Genomic DNA, 21342 nt, shown 5'->3' with positions numbered 1-21342 from the left:
TGGTGAACGGTTCCTTTAAGAATCTGCACTGTTCTAGATCACCAATCAAGTACATTTGTGGCAAAAGTGAGGTATTCCTGCAAAGACACTGTAAATCTACTTTTTAAATGATACTGTTATACTAACAACGTGATTTATATAATATTTAAAAAAAAAAATTTTATTAAATTGGGGGGAAAAGCAAAAAAATAAGCATTTTCATTAGTGGTCTCAGGCCTGTTCACACAGTTTAAGAGAGCATTTGGTTGTTTGTGAATCATTATTTATTTGTGCATTTACACAATCAGGTTTCATCCAGGAATCAAGAATAAATTGTAAAAAAAAAAAAAACAATAGGCACAATCTGCATGGCAGTACAACATTTTTCCCCCCGCTTAATATAATACAGCTTTTCTCTTTATCTAAATATATCTATGTTTATATATAAATCTTCTCTCTCTATGCAGTAGAACACACATGTTGTCTTATCAAATGCAGATACTTTAAGGCAACAATTGTTCAAACTTCACAGTTTCTCAGTTGTCAATATGTTTATGCATGTCTTCACATATTCATATATACTGTATGTAGCATCGCTGCAAAGGCCGAGGCATATAAACTGAGACTCCACACGTCACAATTCATTAGTGTCCTTATATACAGATCATCTGGGGCATCTACTGACAAATGCCTTGAAGAAAAGTGCGGTGTGTCAGTCGTTTGCTATTTTCTTCTTTTAATTAATAAAACATGAGTTAACATCTTCATTGCACACTCCATTAACTAAGATACAAATAAACAAAGTGGAAAGCATTAAGACAGAAAAGTTTCAAATCTAGAAAACATTAGGCAGCCATGAGCTGAAAAGCCATTAAATAAAGCAAAATCACACCGTATGCTAATTTTTTAAATCGGGAGGAACTAAATTCTTAAGCAGTACCTACTATATGACAACAAAATGTATAATTACAATTTACAATTTAGAAAAATATGGCATTATGGACATTACTCTACATGAACTGAAGGCTGATTTATTTAAGTGATTGTCCCCCATTCAATCTCTTTGGATAGATTGTTGCCTCCAGAAATTAATTTATTCAGTCATTTTAGCATAATATCTAAACCAGACTAGACTGTGCATTTAAATATTTTTGTTGATGTTTTTTTTCATGTGAATACTCACAACATCTACATTAATTTTAGATCCGTTTGAGGCATCTGTATAAAATCAATGTCAATACTGCGAGTCATGGGAGTTCCGAAAAATATGTCGTGCAATTATTGAGAGTGCAAAAACATTGAAGTAACAAAGTCACATATGTGTGCTGTAATCCATGATAAACGTTTTTACAACTTGTCAAATATGTACATTATACTGTTAATTTAAAAGCAAACCTACAGTGGGGCCTAAAAGTCTTTACAAGGACTGAATGTATTGAATTGCATTGCATTTTTGCAAAAGAGAAAATAAAGTTGTTTACAGTACCGATTCTTTCGGGAATTTATGGGAATTGGAATAAAACATTAACGGACCGGTTGATCTATAACTGACAAAAATAGAGGGCAACCACACTGACTGCCTAATAAGTGAAAACACATTTGCAATTAATACATTCAACCACTAGTGGTGCTACAGCTGCAAACGAGTGGCCGTTTCTTCCTAACTCCGTGTTTCATGTATAAAGTCTGTGCTTCCAAGCGTCCTGTCTCTTCAGAAAGCTCACTTGGTAAGTAAATCATCCTTAGAATACTGAACAGAGGTATACTGGTTAAACATATTCACATCAGAGTCTGTGAAGAACACACACACACTCCTTTCCTGACAACACAAACATGTGCTCACACACATCAGAGGAAGAAATGGTGTCACTTCAGTCCATAAGGAGAGCAGTACGAAGGCCAAAGGGCTCCTTAGAAAATGAAATCACTGTCAGAAAGATAAAAAGAAAGATCAGTGCATGTCACATTCCTCTCTTGTGTATTCCATTAGCAGGGGAAAGAACAAACCAAGACGGGTTAAGATAAGAGGGTATAGAAAGGTAGTAATCAGTGAAAGCAAATAGAAGGTATCACCCACAATTCTGTTAAAATCAGAGGAAAAGGTCACTCCTTTACTGGCTCTTTCCTGCGACCCGCTGCTGCTGCCGCTCACTGAGTTCTTACGCATGATACCTGAAAGTGTGTTTGTGGAAATATGAGTATATGAGTTACTGCCATTTAAGTATATGCGCAAGTGTTTATAGCTGTATATGCATGGATCAAGTTTATACATATAAGCGAGTGTAGGTGTATGCATGCCTCAAGGTTATATGTATACGCAGGTTATTCACAAGTGCAAATGCATAATATGTGTTGGTATGGATTTCATATTAGTGTGCATGTGTATTTCATATATGTATTTTGAACATCCAATAGTATACATGTATATGTGGGTAATTTATCGGTGTATATGCATGTTTTATGTGTTTATTGATAAGCGAAGTTTGATTTTAATCCTAAGTGGCACCTCATTCTTTTCAGCACAAAATAGGTTGTAAAAACATTTCAAAGTTGAAATATTCAGTCAAATATTTGTAACTTCTCCTATGGTACCTGTAGGGGGCAGTATATCCAGTCTCTGCAGGCTATTTCGGCGAGAGCTTGGGTACCCTCCACTTTTAGACAGACGACGTTGGCGGCTGGACAACATGGCCGCTGGAGAGACGATTCCTGGAGGGGGCACTTTACCCATCCGTTTGTAGAGTTCCTCGATCTCTTGCTTTTGAGAGGCCTGGAGAGCCTGAACCTCTGCCACATGTCTGAGAAAGAGGGAGAAGGAAAAGACAGTAAACAACAAGGCAGTGGTTTGAAAGCTTCAAGTGACACTTAATCATAAAATAATGTGAACACACTTAGTTAATATGCAACTGATAACCTATTAGATCTCATTCAGCAATATAACATAGAATATAATCTGTGCAAGTGCTTTTCTGATTTTATGCACTTTTGCCTTAAGTCATCCTATCTCTCACCCATGAAAACTTTGACAGCACATAACATGTTCAGACATGTTTGATCCCAAAAAACATTTGGGATTAAATCTATAATGAGACACTGATGGTTTGAGTGAGTAACTATAAGAGTAACAAAATGATGCTAGAGTATGATGAAGCACTTCATAAAACATACAAGGATTTGCAGGAGTGTTCCTCAAGCAGCCCACAAGACACAGTACAGGCTCACCTCTCTCTGAGTTCCTGTAGCTCCTCATACATTTCCTCGTCTTCACTCTCTGTCTCGTCGCTGCTAGCGAACGACGCTCTGCGTGTGTAGCTCATCCAAGGCTGATTGAGATTGATCTGAGGACTCCCGACTGAACTTTCTAGCAAGCTCACGCTTATCCTCCTCCGCCTCCTTTCTGTCTCCTCCTCCCCTTCTTCACCTCCCCGTCCCTCGTCTGGTTCTACAACTTTTCTCTCCGGTGTTTTAGGTCCTCCAGTCCACAAGGGGGCACTGCACAAAGCCTCACTAGGTGGTTGGATAAGTGGTGGGGATTCATTCAGGGAGCTGTTACTGCTTTCTGATTCCGCCTGTATGTCTGTGCTGCTGTCTGATTGGCTGTTGTGTGTGGGGGGCGTGGCTTGGGGAACTGTTGTAGGGCGTGTTTGGGTCGGTAAGGATTCGGCCGTAGCTGTAGGGGTGGGAGTTGGCGTCAGGCTGGGCGATGGAATGGGGATCTCCTTGCTTGGACTGACTTGGAACCGTCCCACTGTGACAATAGACTTTTTCTCTGTGCACAAAGTGGCAGAGGATTTTTTATGTTATTTTTTGAACATGGTAAAACAGCAAAACAATACATTTTTACAATTTCTAAACAAAATGTGAGTAGTAAAGTGGTAAAAAATAGAAAGGAAAAAACAATCTTATCAAAAGAATGTGCTTAGTATGCAATGAGCTTCTGCAGTCAATAGATGGCAGCTGTGTATTTCCAATGTAGCCCTTGTATACACAATTTAAATATGTGTTTGGGTTGGACACAACATAGAAAATGTTATTTTCAAAGTACACTATCGTTCAAAGATATGGATTATTTGTCAGATATACTCTAAGTCTTATGCTTATCAAGGCTGCATCTAATTGACCCAAAATACAATAAAAACTGTAATATTGTGGAATATTACTACATCTTTAAATAACTGTTTAAAATTTTATTTTAAAATGTGATTAATTATTGTGATGCAAAGCTGAATTTTCAGCAATCATTACTCCAGTCTTAAAAGTCACATGATCCTTCAGAAATCATTGTAATGTATTGATTTGGTACTCAAGTAGCATTTTTATTCATGTTGAAAAGCTGTGATACTGTACATTTATTTTTTTCAGGTTTCTTTGACAAATAGAAAGCTTGGAAGCACACAAAAGTGTGTTTATTTGTGTGCATGCGTAATAATGGACGTGTATGTGCATGTAAATATATTCATTCTTGCCTGGTTGTGTGACCTTCAATGTTCTTTGTGTCTTTGTGTGCAAGGAATATAGGGTGTGTACTATTTATGGGTGTGTGTGTGTGTGTGTGTACATGTGTGACAGATGGAAAGAGTGCAACTCACCTTCAGATATAGGTGAGAGTCTAGATTTGGCTGCAATGGTATTCGTTTCAGACACTGCCAGATAGATGGATAGAGTAGGGGAGGACCTTGGGACAGGTGAGGACACCTTAAAAACATTAATAAAAGTGTCAACCCCAGACGTCTTTCTACAGATGCTTTGAGACATGTAATAACAGACAACACCCACAATACCGTACATGTTCAGAACAGGTTTGTCTAAGTACGCTCACAAAGACGTCTGAGAGCAATGCTTCACTTAATAGTATACCCTCATATTTATGTTGACAGAAACACCTAAAATACTTTTTTTGTGGTTGATACATGTCTTTGTTTGAAAGGTACACATTTAGATTAAAAGAACAGATTTGGCTATAGAAGTCTTTAAAGTCACACACACACACACAAAAGAACAATTTAATTTTTGTCATTGTTTAATCACTAATGTCATTCCTTGAAAGACTAACTTTCTTGAGTGGAACACAAATGGAGAAACTGAATAAAGTATTCAAAAAACAACCCAAACATACTGCTATATTCCAACTGTAATGCACCTCATAATAAGTCTTGTAACTGAACACAAGATGCTAAGTTTGACTATGCGTTAGCAGGATAATATTTCTCCTGTTGAGTTTCATGGAAGAAGAAAAAAACTCATACGGGTTTGCTATGTTTGATATGAGTGTAAATAAGAATTTCCCCAGAACTTCCCCTTTAGGTTCAAACTTGTTTAGTGTGTGCAATTTCGAACACTTACAGTGTTTTGTGGGCTTGGGGATGTCGAGGACGCTGGTGAGCTTGTGCTGGATGGGGTGCGGGAGCTTGATGCTGAACTGTCTGCCCGCTCTCTGAGCGGCCCAATGGGGTTAGACTGGCTCTCTGCCAGTGGGCTACTTCTAGACCCTGGAGAAGAGCTTTGGTTTGTTAGGTTTGGGTTTATTGGCTGTTTAATCTCAGGGGTCATGCCTGTTCTTGGCTCCCTAAGAGGAACTCCTGGTGGAGATGCTGTTTGGCCCCCTTCGAGAGGTTCGGGAACTGGTGCCGGAACCTGTGTATGAGCATCAGGATATTGATACATATCCATATACTGGCCGCTCTGTGCCACCTGGTAGTATGGAGCCTCATGGTTGTTCATACTCGCATGCTGAGCTGGATACATAGGGCCATACCCTGGTTGAGGGGTCATTTGGGGATGGAAACCTTGAGGGATGGATCCAGGGGGTATAAAGGACTGTGCAAAGTTCATAGCCATAGAAAGAACACTGGCCAGTGAAATAAGGGGCTGCTGGGAAGGTGGTGGCCACATGCCTGCAGCTTGCGGGCCAGGTGGAGGGCCAACTGAAAGAGGCAGATTGTTGGTTTCAGCTTGAGTTGGCATCTCGACGGACTGCTGAACCGGTGAAACTACAGAAGAGGACGAAGATGAGGAGAAGAAGTTTGGGTTGCTGGGGATGCGAGTAAGCGGACTTGGGTTGAGGGGACTCTTGAGGGAGGCGTGATCAATTTGGTAGGGGTAGGTGTAGTGGGTGTTGTGAGCGTAAGGTGGTTTGGGGAGCTGATGGGGAATTTGATTTGGCAGGAGATGTGGCAGGACATCAGGGTGGGAGTACTGTGGGAAGTTGGGCGTAAAAGACTGGTAGGTCTGAGAGGAACCTGAAGAAAATGGAAGAAAGATTCAGTCGGGGTTAGCACTGGGTTAAGCTCAATACACAGACACATAGCAATCTTGATTGCCAAGTAGTGGCAATAGATAGTAGACATTCCTGCTAAACTCTTCTCAACTTAGTCATGTGGTCAACAGTCATTGTGGCCACTGATGCGATCATAGGAAGTGGTGTGGCAATGTTGTTAAAACTTAGAACCAGAAAGCAGTCGTACTGTAGGTTTGAGTCCCACTAAGAACAAGCCATGATCTGTCACCAGTTATGCTCTAAATTCCAGGATGTTCCACAGGGATTGTATCGAGTAAACAAGCTGTAAGTTACTGTGAATAAAATGATTTGCCATGTGGTTATTTGCTTAAATCAGCAACTCTTGTGGAAAACGGTTGCTTTGTCACCGTCTATGTGATCCTTTTCAATCTTCATCTAAGAATTAATTTATGTTCCTGGGGCTCAGTGGTAGCACATTGTGTTAGCAGTGCAAAAGGTTGTGGGTTCAATTCCCAGGGAACACATATACTGGTAAAAAAAAAATGTATAGCCTGAATGCACTGTGAGTAGCTTTTGATAACAGCGTCTACTAAATGCATAAATGTAAATTTATTAAAATAGGACTCTCTGACATACTTTGACCTTGACTTCTGAAAAGGCTCCATAAACATCATTGTGGCATAAAAATAAAGCCCCACATTGGGATGTGACCTCACTTCAGAGGAGCTAACCACATTGGAGCATTTATCAAACCCTATGTGCCAGTCCTCTACTTCCTGTGCGGACACACTGGCACAATGATTTGTCACCATGAGTCTTTCAAGAAAAGAAAAACTGCTAATCTTGAAATAGAGCTTTTATGCTTTGCACAGGTTGTGTAATATGTGTATTTTGTTCTCTCAGGTAATGAAGTCTAGTTGTTCATTGTGAAGCAGCAGGTGTCAGAAGCAAATTCAGAGATACGTCAACAATGACACTGCTGTCAAAGCCTGGTCTCCATGGGAATAGGTGTTCAGAAAGCCAATTGAAGAGAGGGATACAAGAAATATCGAGTTTGTTCCTGTAGCTCCACAGCTAATGTTGTGCTAAGAGAGAAATTGGCATGGAAAAGTGCTCTGAGTTACAATGACACGACTGAAAGATTAAAGAGTGAATGTTCATTATGACGCCCGTCATACACTGAATGTCCCCAAGAGGTCCGGACTGTACTGACTGTCTGTGTGACAGAACATAGCGCTCATTACCTGGAGACCAATGATGATTGGCTCTGATAGTGGTGATATAATCATCTGAATTTTGCTTCATGTGTCGAAATCTAAACATACGTGATTAATCAATACAGCGATTGACAGACTAATGCACTTTGAGACACCTGAGGTAGTGCAAAAACAGTATTTTGTAATACAAGCTTTTATTGAATAGCATAAAACAATGAGGCACTAATGACCTATTGTGTGAAGAAAAAAAAGACATCTGCTGGGTAGGGATGCAACGATTATAGATTTTGTTGGAAGATTGTTATGCAATTATAATGTATACAATCACATGGACACTCTTTAGATATCAAAGTGTTATTTATTGCTGCCTTTTGAAACAGAAATAACACAGTAACCAATAATACAGCACAAAATAATAATAATAATAATAATAATAATAAAAGACCAACAAAAGCCCATCTCTCCAACTGGGATTGAAAAGGTGACCTCTGCTCTGCAAACATCCAGGTAAGTATTTCCCTTTTGAAAATAACTAAGGAAAATATATGATGAAAGTATTTAATGTTTTCAGTGTGTAGCCTACATTCTTTACTTTTTTTGGATCTGAGGCAGAGAACTGGAAACATGGTATAAAAAAAAAACTTGATTTTTGACTTATGATTAATACTGCAGTGAAGTGAAAGTGACATACAGCCAAGTATGGTGACCCATATGTGGATTGAGAAAATAATGACTATTATTTTCGTTTGTGAGATCGGAGATGACGCTGCGCACTCATACAAACACTCAGGAGGACACAAACTTGTTGTGAACCCTGCCCTGTGACTTTTATTATTAAAATAGCTTAAAAGTTAAAAACACATTTGTAGAGAGACGCACTGACGCAGGTTCACACATACACTTCTCTCTCTCCCAATCAAATAATTAATTCAAGCCCCTAAATGTTATGATTAATTAATTCAAATAAATGTGATCTTACCGCATTATTTAATCTCTATCTGGTCTGAAGCGGGCAGAATACTGAGCTAATGAGCCGTAGCTTCACGTCGGTCTTGTCTTCATGTTGTGCATTAGAATAGCCTAGTTTAAAACCATTTATTCTCTCTTTAGCAGCAGTTTTTCTGGCCATATTTAAATGACACCATGGTCATTCTTGGTTTACCCAAAATAGTCCCACATTATTGACTTCAGCCATTTCTCTGATGGAAATAAAGGATCGCTGTGTGGTTCCTCTGTCATAGTTCATCTAGTGTGTGTAGTAACCCCCATGTCTCTGATAAGCACCGCATTTTAAGTTGGTGCACCACTAGAGTTACTTTGTTTTCATTTCACGCAAGTTGCAACTGTTCCGTTCTGGGCAACAGAAGCACTCGGTTTAGCGGAACCTTTACGATTAATTAACCTTGACATTTTAAAGCGACGGTTAATTGTGAAAACGGTTGATCGCTGCACACCTACTGCTGGCCTTGATGCAAGTTGCATGTAATGACAGGAACAAAAACGCTTTCTATTCAGTAGACAGAATCTACATGATCTAACAAGATTATAGCTATGTAGATTAATTACCATTTGCATGTAAATGTTGAGCCCCATCCTCATGTAAATTAGATTCCAGCGTCAAGTTTTTAGTAAGTACCACTGGTAACCATTTTCTGACTTTTTAAGGCCATCATCAATAATGTGGTATAATTTCCGGTAGTGTTGCTTAGGAATAATATGCATTGTAAAACGCACAGCACATAAATTCAAAGGAAAGAGAAAGTGATCTATTGTTGTACCTGTAGTGTGGAAGGACTGTGAACGCAGGGGCCGGACGGGGGGAACGGCATCGGGGTCAACATAAAAGTCGGTGCTCAGAGTAGGTGAGGAACCCCGGGTCACTGGCCCTAAACTGGCAGCAGCATAATCTGAAGCACATACAACAATAACGTTATATATCATCATATTTTATCATTTTTATAGGCTTTTTTAGATTTTAATTAATACAATATGTAGTGCCTTTATTACAATTTATTTGGGGGGCGGGCGACACATTGAGCATTTGTTTGTTATTATAAAAGACTTTTACACATACTGTATAGGATGAGTGTTTGTGTGTATGTGGTCTACAATCAGCATGTGTGTGTGTGTGTGTGTGTGTGTGTGTTACCTGGCAAGGAGGAGGAGGAGTGTGTGCGAGCGAGGCCCTGCGTGTAGAGATTGGGCTGTGGAGGAAAACAGAGCACCCGTTGGCATTAACGTCGCCGTCAAGAAAAGTGACCAAGTTAGGACCACGTGTGAGAGAAGCACAAGTCTACAATAACACTGTTGCTTATTAATGACTGCTCAATATTGATGACTAACTTCTCCAATTACAATCATTGTAAAGAACACACTGTGTCTTTGTTTGTTAATTGTTGCCTCTAACATCCGATGACATCAGAAGATTGGATTTCTGAACCACAACATATAAAATCCCAGAGTTAACAACTGAGATCCAAACCCTCGCCAGACACACACATACAACTTCTTATAGAAAAACCACTGAACACATATTCAACACTTCCTGTTTTCAAATGTTTGCCACCATTTGGACCATTGTAAACTTTTTGCTTTAAAAATTAGTAATTTTATAAAATGCTAAAATACAGTAGCTATATGGACATATTTATACAAATTATCTCTTTCTCTCTCTCTCTCTCTCTCTCTCTCTCTCTCTCTCTCTCTCTCTCTCTCTCTCTCTCTATATATATATATATATATATATATATATATACTTCTTTTAAATGATAAAGGCAGTGGATACAAACCTGTGAGGCAGACAGTGAGCCGACGGTGCTCAGATAAGGCAGACGAGCGTTGTCTCTGGAGCCCAGTGACTCCAAAGTCTCTCTTTTCATCAGGGTCTCTGCTCGACGAATGATGTCCCTCATGCGGTGAATGAATCCCTCTCTCTCCCCAGGTAGGATAAACTCATTATGTACCTAAATGGGGTGCAAAGAGACAGATCAGTTAATTGGGTTGATTTAATTTTGAGTCAGCTTGCGTGCTCTTTTGAGCAGAGTTTCTTAATGAGTTCAAAAGTCTCCTTCAAAGCTACTGGAATTCAGTATTGATGCGCGGAACAAAGACATGTACTCATAATGTAGCGAAGGGAAACACTACTGTCTATATTTAAGACTCCTAAATCCAGTCTCAAGGCCATGGACTGGATGATCAAAACAACTTTTAGTCACAGCTAACACAAAGAAGCCAAAGAAAGCAGCTAACAAAAGTTATTTTCAGTAGCTCTACTAAAAACACTCTCACCACAGATTCCATTTTAGATCGATTTTTTTTTGTGTCTCATATTAATACTGAACTTAACTTGCTATAGCATCTTTAAAACATTCTACCAATTGTGCAACTGAAAAACACAGAAGCAGTCCTACAAGTCCATTTTACCATAGGAAAACACAATAGCAGCCAGCGACACAAAAATGACAAATACACATTCCAGTGATTTTTCGCACTAACTGAGAATGTGATGAGTCACAAACCAGTTCTTTCTTCTGTATGCGAACAATATATCAGAAATAGCTGATAAGTCACAATGGACACATAAGACTGGTTTTCCACTGGTAACTGAGGGTGCAAAATGTTTTAGAGGAACAGGTGAGAGAAACGGTGTAGAATAGATGTTCCACTGTAGGTTTGAGGTAACAGAGTTTGTGCAAACACAGAAGCTGAACCATCAACACTTCTCACGGTGTAATGCCGTTCTCACAAGGAGTGCTGCCTTATCTCTGTCCTTGTGTCCTCTTTGACCTCCACAACTTTCAGTTTACACATATTTAGTGAAGGGCAATTTTAATATGCTTTACATTTTCCAGTAAAAAAGACACTATGCTGAAATTGTATAAGTATTTACATATACATTGTAAAAGTCGAAATTAAGATTTTTCTTTTATGCCAAAAATAATTAAGATATTAAATAAAGATCATGTTCCATGAAGATATTTGTAACATTTCCTACCGTAAATATATCAAAAACTAATTTTTGATTAGTAATATACATTGCTAAGAATTGATTTGGACAAATTTAAAGGCAATCTTCTCAGGATTTAGATTTTTTGCTCCCTCAGAGTCCAGATTTTCTAATAGTTGTATCTCAGGCAAATATTGTCATATCCTAACAAACCATACATCAGTGGAAAGCTTAGATGATATAAGGACAATTTGAGACTGATTCTGTGGTCCAATGTCACATATATTTTATTTATTTTTTTCTTTTGAGTGTGTTGCTTGCTTACCATCACTGCAGCAATGTCTTCTGGGTTGTCTCCATCCAGATCGAATTTAAATGTCACCATCTTGCTGTTATGGGTCTGTAGTTGACACTCTACAACCCGATCCACTTGATCTGACAGCTGCATGAAGAAAGACACAGGAAGGGAATGATTTGTGAGTATTTATCACTGGGCATATCACAAAAAGCCAATTCATTTTTAAAGCAGTAATCCATTTTTTTTAGTTTAGACATGCTTTCCGACTCAGCATTGGCATAAGTGTGAGGTCAGGAACCAGGTATGGACAGTTCATTAAGGCTAGCTAATAAACAGATGAGTCACCCCAGTGATGCGTAGCCGTGAGCGTGCCCTCTTCCTGAGCAGCTTGGTTCCCGTGCGTTTGTTCTGAACTTTCCCGCCTCTCTCCGAAAGACCCTCGTTTCCATCACTCAAACCAGAGGTGACATCAGAAGCGTAGCTGTTCCGAGAGGAAGGATATAAAACACATGGTGACATTCCGACTTCCTGAAGTTCACAGAACAAGACTTCACTGAAAGTTCCTTTTATCAATTTACCTCTAACACATAAAGGCCAAGTAATTTCCCACAGATCTTCTAAATCAGGTTGAGCTAACTGAGTAAGATGCAACAGTGTCCTTGTGAACCCATTTGACCATATGCTACCTTTGCTTTGCCTTCATCTGGCTTCCTACAGAAATGGCCTTCGAGGTAAATTGCTCCCCTGAGCTAAATCATTACCATTAATGCACTTACCACTAGGCTATGTGTGGTGTATGTGTGTGTCTATACATGAGTCACACAGAAAAAGAACTGCTCTCCACTGCAGCACTACGGGCAGTGTGGGTAAACGTGGCATGATGTTGGTCAGTTGGTGAGTAAGATTACAGCTCTCACAGCTGGGATCAGGTCCACACTTTCTTGACGTCAAAACAAAAGCCAAACCCACACATGCAGTAGTGGAGGTTTTATTTAAATGGCAGTCTTGTATAGATCTGATTCTGAATTCATAGCTTAACCGGTTAACCAGGTTGATGACATTGCAGGGTATTTAAAGTGAACATTTTTAGACAGGTGGCCCATGTTTAGTGTGTAGGGAGCAGTCGACACTGTGTATGGACCCAGTTAATCTAACAAGCTTGCCTGTCGACAGGAGAGGAAAAACCACTGGCACTTCCTGACTGGGCCCTCTCTGTGGTTTGGGACACAGCAATGCTCTGTGGGAGAAAAAGAAAACAATTAGCAATGTAAATTGTGACTCCAGTGACTCATTTAAATTAATATTTTATTTTATCAAACAGAAAGGGCATTTTAGGGGCTGCTTGTCTGTTATAAGTTTTGTAGTATCAGTCAAAAGGAGTCTGAAATCTTGCCTTTTCCTTAGCTTGGACTACCATTCACTTATGCTCACCAAACTTGCATTTGCAAAAATACAGTAAAAACAGTGTATTGTGAAATATTATTTCAATTTAAAAAGACTTTTTTCTGGATTTAATATATTTAAAGTTGCAATTTGTTCCTGTGATGGCAAAGATGCATTTTCAGCATCATCACTCATCATTACATAGTGTCACGTGGTACACGTGGGTCAAACATTTAATTGTTAGTGTTGGTTGGATGATATATCAAACAGTCATTAGTGTCCATCATTATCTCATGCCCAATGGTAACGTACTGATGGGAAACGGAGAGCTGGGATCTCTGCAGCTGGAGGGGGTGTGGCTTCAGGGGGTGGAGCTTCAGTGGGTGGGGTTTCCACATGAGGAGCTCCACTGGTTGGTTGTGGAGCAGTGGAGGCTTGGTTTGCAACAGGAACTCGAGCTTCTGAAAGATCCTGAATCCCAGAAGAGCTGAGATATCCATCCGTCTCACAGTCAGCTGCCACGGTATCCACAATTCAACCAAACAAGAGGAACAAAAAGGAAAGTAGTTTGTTAGTGTGCAGCTTACTAATAATGCTAAAGTGCATAGAGATGTCATGCATGCCCTAGCAAAGCTTACAGGGTTAGTTGCATAAACACAAGTGACTATGTTAAAACTAGTTTGACCAGCTAAATTAGGTGAGGGGTAATCAAAAAGTTAAAAGTTATGACTTGTCTTAAAATATAGACGAATAACTTTTTTAAACTAGTCTAAGCAGTTTATTCAACTGCGCACAGGATACACAATGAATTTCAGATAAACTAAACAATATACACTATTCTTCAAAAGTCAGTAAGACTGACAGAAAGAAGTATCTTATGCTCACCAAAACTGCATTTATTTTATAAAAATAAAAAAACATACTGTGTAAACGGCAATATTTTGAAATATTCCTACAATTTAAATTCTTTTTTTATTATTATTTTAATTACATTTAAAATAACAAGATCCTTCAGAAATCATTCTATTATACTGATTTGGTGCTCAGGAAACATGTTGGAAATGAAACAAATGGAAATGACTGACAAACAAACTGTCCATTATTTTTACTGTTTCAAAACATTCTGGCCAGATTTAAAAGACATCTAATGATGTCGTTTAGTTGTTTTAAACTAAATTACCCTTATAAATCACTGTGTAAGTTAGTAAACATTCTGTACATGCGAATGGTTGGGCAATGAATGTATACTGTACAATGTAGCAACTGTTTATCCACTAACAAGTAAATCGTGTTGGTTTTAAATGTCATTTGGTCATGAGAAACATGTTTGATTTTTGGTTGGCCCGAAGAGACATGTGGAACAATATTCCTGGAACAACATTCCAATCAACCAGTCAGGGATAAGCTTACAGTTATTGTCATGTTTAGGCTTACAGCCAGGATTAGGAGCTTTTACAAGGTTCAGTAATGACATAGAAAAGCATGCAGATGCATAAAAAATGCATATGCATTGTAGGGCTGTCAACAAATATTCTAAATTCGAATATGTATTCAAATAGTTAAAAAAAACGAATTTCGAAGGTGAAAATTTATATTCAAATGTTTAAAAAATGTGGAAAAAAAAGGCCCACGGTAGTAGAGGCGTGGTTGTCTGCTATGCGAGTGGGCGCACTAGCGCGCCTGAGGGTTCAGGGACAGGTCACAGGAGTCGCACTGTCTGGCACAGCATCACTGCTGAAAGTTGACGCGTCTTCGTGGAAGATGCCACCAAGTTCAGAGCCCAACTCGACCGCAGCAGAGAAAATGAGGTAAAATTATTGACCCGCAAGATAAAGTTGTATGCAAGCTATTTAAGATACAGTTAGCATACCATTCGACCACTAGCAACATGAGGTCACATCTCAGAAATGTGCACCAAAATGAGCATGGCATAATGTGTGGAACTCCTGCTAAACAGTCACGTCTTGACACTTAATGTTACTTTGCATCGCCCGCCGCAAGCTTTTTCTCTGCAACACGACAAGAGGCTATAACAAATAAAATAATTTCGTTAATTTGTAAGGACATGGGTGGGATGGGGCACGCTTCGGGGAGTTCTGTCAATGGATCCGAGGTTTGATTATTTATCGTTTCATGTCAAGGAAAAGTTCCACGTTTACCACAGCACAGCTCGCTCGGAGCATTCAATGTCAGTTCTATATGCTGTAAAACTTCATCTAATATTAATAATATTTGTTTCAATCACTGAATGAAACCTGCTATATTTGTGACAACGCGACCTTAAATTGCTTGCACAAAACTCTTGATCGGCACTCAAAATTAGTTTTTTTTTCATTTAAACCGTTATGCGCAGAGAATGTGAGGGGTGAGAGAGCGTGAGGTCTGCAGTATTGGCCATTAGTTGATTTCCTTGTTTTTGTGTAGGTAATACGTTGTCATATATGTTTAAACTTAAATAGACTACCTATACAAGTAGTTATGTCTCTTTGTATTATTTTGTCCTGTTATTGACGTAATGCGTGTCATTGACAACATTCAAACAGATTTTCGAATAGTTCAAATATTCGTGTTTTTTTTTAGAGGGAATATTCGAACGTCATTTTTGAGCAATTTTGACAGCCCTAATGCATTGATGAATTGTTCACAAAAAGATCTATAACGTGAATGCAGAAAATAGAGAAGGCAGGGCTGTCCAGTCCTGCAACTGGAAGGACGCTTTCTGGCAGAGTATAAGTGAGACTGGAGCTTAGCAGGATAGTGTCCCTCCAGGAGCAGGTTTAGACACCTCTTAGAAAGGGTGAATATCTATTTCATGCCGACTTTAATACACAGAAGAGTACACAAACTTACAGGTTGCTGATGAGTAGCTGGAGTGATGTATGTTGAAATATTGCCGGTGGTCTGCATCTGGCTCCTCGGGTTCGGTGGCAAAGCTGGCATTGAAGCCAGAGTCCAGAGATTCGTTTGCAGGCAGGGAAATGGGGCCTGACACTGTGACAGTGGGCGGAGCTTGAGTTTGGGTGGAAACGGGCATTTCTACAGGAGGCTTAGGAGCAGATGGGTTAGAAACTGAAGGTTCGGCTTCAAGAATAGGTTCAGGTTCCTCCTCAATCACCTCCTCCTGTCGCCGCTTCTTCGCCTCTTCAACTTGTCGGCGGAGCTTCTCTCGTTGGCGTTTGATGGCGGTAACGCGGTCACGGATGGCTTTGGCCACCAGTTTGTAGTCTGCCTCACAGACGAAGCCAAGAACAACCTGAGGGACATGGATTTGTCATTATTTTTGCTGATCTCTTCAGTAATGGCATGAAAATTGCAATGTAAAAATGGAAATTAATCACTATCAAATCAATTTTCCATCTCACCATCTCCTGAGCCACCTCTTCCGGCACATCCTTGTAGAGTTCAAACAGGAACTCAATGGCGTTGTTGTCCTTATACTTGCCGTGGAGCTTTTTGGTGTCATCCATTCGAAGCCAGAGTTTAAGACCAGACTTCACCATGTCATCCTCCTCAGCCAATTCGACACGGACACCATTATTCTCCTGGAAGAAAGTGTGCTCTAACAGGTCCTGGATAGTGTACCTAACCGAGATTACGAGAAAACACAAAAGACTGTATACTTTCTTCTGGGTTTTAAAAAAGGGCATCAAGGTTTGGCTGGTTCACAAGAGCTAGTTAACCCCTACTGGTAGACGCTGTAACTACACCATCTGGAAGCAAAAAGCATCTTTTTACACTAGAATCCATTTAAAAAAAATTTTACAAGTCACATGCAAGTGACAAATAATAATTACGCTCCTAAAAAAGCTATTTTAAACTATTGTTTTCGAGGAACGCTGTTTACATGAGCTATTGCTTTTAATGAATGCAGATTATTTTCACAATATTTTAAGACAATTTACAACCATGTTGCTTTGTGAAACATGCAACCGGTAAAAAAGGTTTTAAAAAAAAAGTAAAATCCCAGCATAATAAGGTCTTAAATCTTATGAGAGATGGACTGTCAGACAAGTACTTTGAGATCTTAATGGGACTGAGAGTAAGAACATTCATCTACAAAAACTGAAGTTAATTAAATCAACACTATTAATCATCAGAATTACCTGCTGCTGGATGGAGTGAGTCACCACTAGTGGCTATTGACCAAACGCTTTACATAATGGTTGGATGACATTAAATGGACCATTATCCTGGCAGAAATGTGTTATATTAAATTGATTACACGGTTATGAGGATACTTTGGGTAGATGAAAAGTGGTGTGAATGAGCAATTTCATGTGGAGAACAGGTACTGATGGAAACTGTTAATTACTTTTTGTAAGTATAAAAATAAAAAAAAGACCAAAAATCACGTGTGCAGGAAGTCCACACAAAGTTACTCTATTCCTAGTGATTTGCCTACAGAGTTAGCATGACATGTGGTCCAAAAAAAGTAAGAGAGTTGTGATAATAATGAATATACATACATTTCCCTTACTATGTTTCAAGCAAATCCTTGTAAATAAAAAAACACATTTAATCCAACATTAGTGTGTGCTACTGTGTGTATGTATATGTTAGAGTACCATGCTGTTAGCTTAGCAACTTGCTAATGCTAAACTTTATTGTGAGGTATGTGTTTTGCTATTTGTGTAGCTGCCAAAGTGGAGTGTTCTAAATTGGGCTTCCGTCATGGTCATAAGGCTTCCTTACAAGTGTGCAACAAAAATAAAACCCAAAGATTAGCTGGGATTTAAAAAAGATGGGCAGCAATGTGTTAGTAACCCTAACTTTAACTCTCTCTCATTTTACTAGTGACCCAAAGCCCAGGGGTCAAACAACCAGTGTTGGGTATAGTTACTTTGGAAAGTAGTTAGTTAGGTTACAACGTTACCATCAATTAAAAGTAATCAGTTATGATACAGCGTTACCTATTCATAAAAGTAACGCGTTAGAGTACTCATGCGTTACCAAAAATTAAAAGCCGTTTGCAGCGGCTCACACATGACAGACACAGCCCCCGGCCCCTTTAAATGCACCTACAAGTCGTGACTCCCGACAATCAATGAATAACGTCAGTCATCCGACTAAATTAACACTGCAGGATAACAATATCAGGAAAGACAGTCAGAAATCGGCTATTCCACATGGCGTTTTATTTATTTATTATCACAGAACATATTATTAATCAAAATTCGCACCTACCCAGCCTGGGTAGCTACTTTATATTATGAGCACCACAAGATAACTCCTGATTTTTCTTTAACTTTAAATAATACAGTTATCAAAGTACAAGTATGCTTACTTGTAAACACAACCTTAAACAGGCTTGCAGATTTAACTCCATTTAGAAATGATGAACAACCAGCCAGCCAATGATCTAACAGAAATTAACAGCTGCCTGTCAAACAAAAATGATAACAAACCGAATTAAATCCTTCACTGCCACACATGCAAATGACAAATCGCTTAATAGCCGAACTAATTATTATTAAAGTGTCACTCACAGTCACAAGCCTAAATTCGCTTTAACACAGTCCTCTTACATTTACTCTTCAAAGTAGTGATTGAAACGTAGCGTTAAATTTGAGGTAGAATTTTTGGCGGTCGACAGAAGCTTTTCACCAAAGCAGATTGTGCATTTTACCGTTATGTTCTTTTCTTTTTCGTTGACACATTGAAAATAATGTGCGTACTTCCATAAACCAAACGCTGTCCTCTCTGCTATCTTGCCGGGAGTTCGAAAAAAAAAAAAAAACACACACACACAGGGTCAGGCGCAGGGCACAGACGCATCACAGCCATTGACTTTACGATCACAGAGCTTCGGCTCCGCTGATACATCCGCAGGTGGCACAGTAGACCTAGGACTACTGTCTGACAAAAAGCAGGCTGCAGTCGGGATTTTCCTTTCCTTAAAATAACGGATTACTTTTTAAAAAAAATAACGAAGTTACTGATTACTTACGCACGAAACTAACGTGTTAAGTTACAAATTTCAGGAAAAAAGTAACCCACAACACTGCAAACAACACAGAGGAGAACGTTTATGCCCACGTAGTACCACTAGAAAATCTGAAGTGTTCATGTCGGCATCTTTGATACTGTTGATTCTGTAACCATGTGTCACCTGATCAATATAGGGCAGAACAGAAATATCAAACTAACAAAAACAACATATCTAATAACAAAAATAGTGGCGTGCAGGGCTTTCTGAGGAGTTGTTTAAATGTCAAAAGGACAAGAGTCTGGGTATTGTTGTTTTAACAGTAAAAACCCGTCTGGCAGGTGTTAAAACATTACGACGACTGCTGGTGCACATACACGCCTTTGCAGCTCTTTGGTTACAGATGTCCCTATTTGTTAAATGACCTTGTAGACATTATAGTTACCTTTCGTCTTTGTTCATCCGGATGCATCCTTCAATGATCTCTTTCAGTTCAGGGACTTTTACTTTGTAAAAACTGTCTGGCTTCATGCCCTGAAAAAGAGCGAGGTACATAGAGGAGGAGGGGAGTTTGGGGGAGAGGAAAGGGTAAAGAAAGGAAAATTCACTTTACAGTACTCTTCAAACTGTAAATTGTAAAAGTGTGAATGTAATGCTGTATTTACATAGCGTTGGTATTTACATAGTGCTATATTTCTAAGGACTGGAATGAGGAAGTTACAGATCATTTTTACAATATTTACAGGTAGAGTATTTAAAGATATTTAATTCTGTCAAACAAAAGAGAACTGCATAGCCATGTGCCTCATATTTTGCCAATATTTGGTTCCCACAAACATAGTAAAATCAGAAATCATGTACAATGCATGGACCAGGCGTATCAAATATTAATTTAACACTGCTTCATATGCATAAATCTTAAAATATGACAATATCTAAATAATCTATTTATACATTGTTGCAATAAACAGTCTGCACTCCCTTTTCTTGCTCAAGACACATTAGGGCAAGAATCTTATAAATGTATTTTTTTTTAATACTGAATTGCTCTGTTGTTAATCACAGTTCATCAAATTATGTGCCGAATCAAACTGAATAATTTTTAAAAATGCTTTGGAATCCAGTTAAAACATTTGAAAAACCTAGTGCTCTCAAACGATTAATCGCGATTAAACACTGCATCCGAACACTCGTCAATGACCAAGGCAGTACAAGTATCGTATATTTAACTGAACGAAACAGAGGTTTAGTATAAGCTATAAACCTCATTGTAAAACGGCACTGATGATTTTACTCAGGTGGTTAAGTGACTCTTTCAGTTGCTTCATTCTCTGTTTTTTTCCTGATAGTTTCATCCATTAAGTCTCATTTCATCTTTCCCAATATATAAGTTATTGTATGTTTGTTTGTTTAGATTAGTTATGTGTGTAAGCGATTTGTTAATAAAACATGTGTGCACAAATAACATGAGTTTCTGGTCCTGCTTGTGAATAATGTCCCTTTATGATTCTTATCCAGCTTCATGCTCTAATGCATTAATACTGTAGGAAAGATCTTTCATATCTTTCTTAGAGTTGATATTAATTTAAACTGAATGTTCACTGGATGAACAGATAAGTTGATGGCAATTTAATTCTACTACAGTTACTACTGGCAGCTGATATAAATAAATTGTGATTAATCATAATTAATTGTAATCATTTATATATATTTGAGCTAATTATATTGTGGATAAACATATTGTGGATAAACATCCATCACACAAGAGGTGCTTTGCAGAGCATGGTTTGGTTGCCTGTTTCCACACTCAACTCGGTTTTACAAGGACATTTCCACAATTGGGCATAATAAACACTCACAAACACACTTATAAAAATGACTACAAAGAACACTTTGATTAATTCTATAATGGATTTTAAAGAAGAATTGCTAATGGTACAGTCATTCTATAAAATCACTGTTCTTCTAGAAGGACTATCACTTTTTTCATTCAGATGATAAGAAATCCAATTCTGGAATTCAAGGAAACGTTCTTTTCACAATCCATCTCCTTTGTTAAGTGGAAAAGCAAAATTAAATCAAGCTCTTATTCTGAGGCAGCTAAAACCGCACCGTAAAACAGATGAGGTGAAAACCACAAAATTGTGATGCTGAAGACATTTTCACAGAACCCACTGATTCAAGGTAAATGTCCTCACCACAGTGATATGGAACGCTTGAGCATATAAAGTGTGTGAGTAAACCGGTTCAAATCCATCACATCATCACTTAAAACAGCGATCTTAGCCTAAAATCCTCACGGAGGACGTAATTTCAGTAATCTTCCAGCCAGGCCCGCTGCCATACGCTCATTGC

The 21342-nt window shown here is 38.7% G+C and overlaps 1 protein-coding gene across 2 annotated transcripts in view; it reads right to left on the bottom strand.

Moving 5' to 3' along the window:
- Positions 1 to 248: 248 nt before the first annotated feature.
- LOC113046693 (serine/threonine-protein kinase WNK4-like) overlaps positions 249 to 21342 on the bottom strand; it is a 56642-nt gene continuing 35548 nt past the window's right edge. Inside the window, exons 5-21 of one of the 2 annotated variants that reach the window (XM_026207597.1) lie at positions 19433 to 19521; positions 16424 to 16643; positions 16177 to 16314; positions 15912 to 16107; positions 13374 to 13576; positions 12842 to 12915; positions 12024 to 12159; positions 11706 to 11822; positions 10224 to 10397; positions 9584 to 9638; positions 9213 to 9341; positions 5323 to 6218; positions 4569 to 4674; positions 3202 to 3748; positions 2572 to 2777; positions 2057 to 2151; positions 249 to 1906 (exon numbers count right to left, since the gene is read on the bottom strand). In XM_026207597.1, the coding sequence (XP_026063382.1) occupies positions 1904 to 1906; positions 2057 to 2151; positions 2572 to 2777; positions 3202 to 3748; positions 4569 to 4674; positions 5323 to 6218; positions 9213 to 9341; positions 9584 to 9638; positions 10224 to 10397; positions 11706 to 11822; positions 12024 to 12159; positions 12842 to 12915; positions 13374 to 13576; positions 15912 to 16107; positions 16177 to 16314; positions 16424 to 16643; positions 19433 to 19521 (3384 nt within the window). In that variant the 3' untranslated portion in view covers positions 249 to 1903. Of the gene's footprint in view, positions 1907 to 2056; positions 2152 to 2571; positions 2778 to 3201; positions 3749 to 4568; positions 4675 to 5322; positions 6219 to 9212; positions 9342 to 9583; positions 9639 to 10223; positions 10398 to 11705; positions 11823 to 12023; positions 12160 to 12841; positions 12916 to 13373; positions 13577 to 15911; positions 16315 to 16423; positions 16644 to 19432; positions 19522 to 21342 lie in introns of both variants that reach the window. The other variant, XM_026207596.1, reaches the window with a different exon arrangement.

Source organism: Carassius auratus, chromosome 28 (assembly GCF_003368295.1).
Source record: "Carassius auratus strain Wakin chromosome 28, ASM336829v1, whole genome shotgun sequence".
Classification (NCBI taxonomy): domain Eukaryota; kingdom Metazoa; phylum Chordata; class Actinopteri; order Cypriniformes; family Cyprinidae; genus Carassius; species Carassius auratus.
The sequence above is the reverse complement of the archived record's forward strand: the minus strand, read 5'-3'. Positions and strand labels throughout refer to the sequence as shown.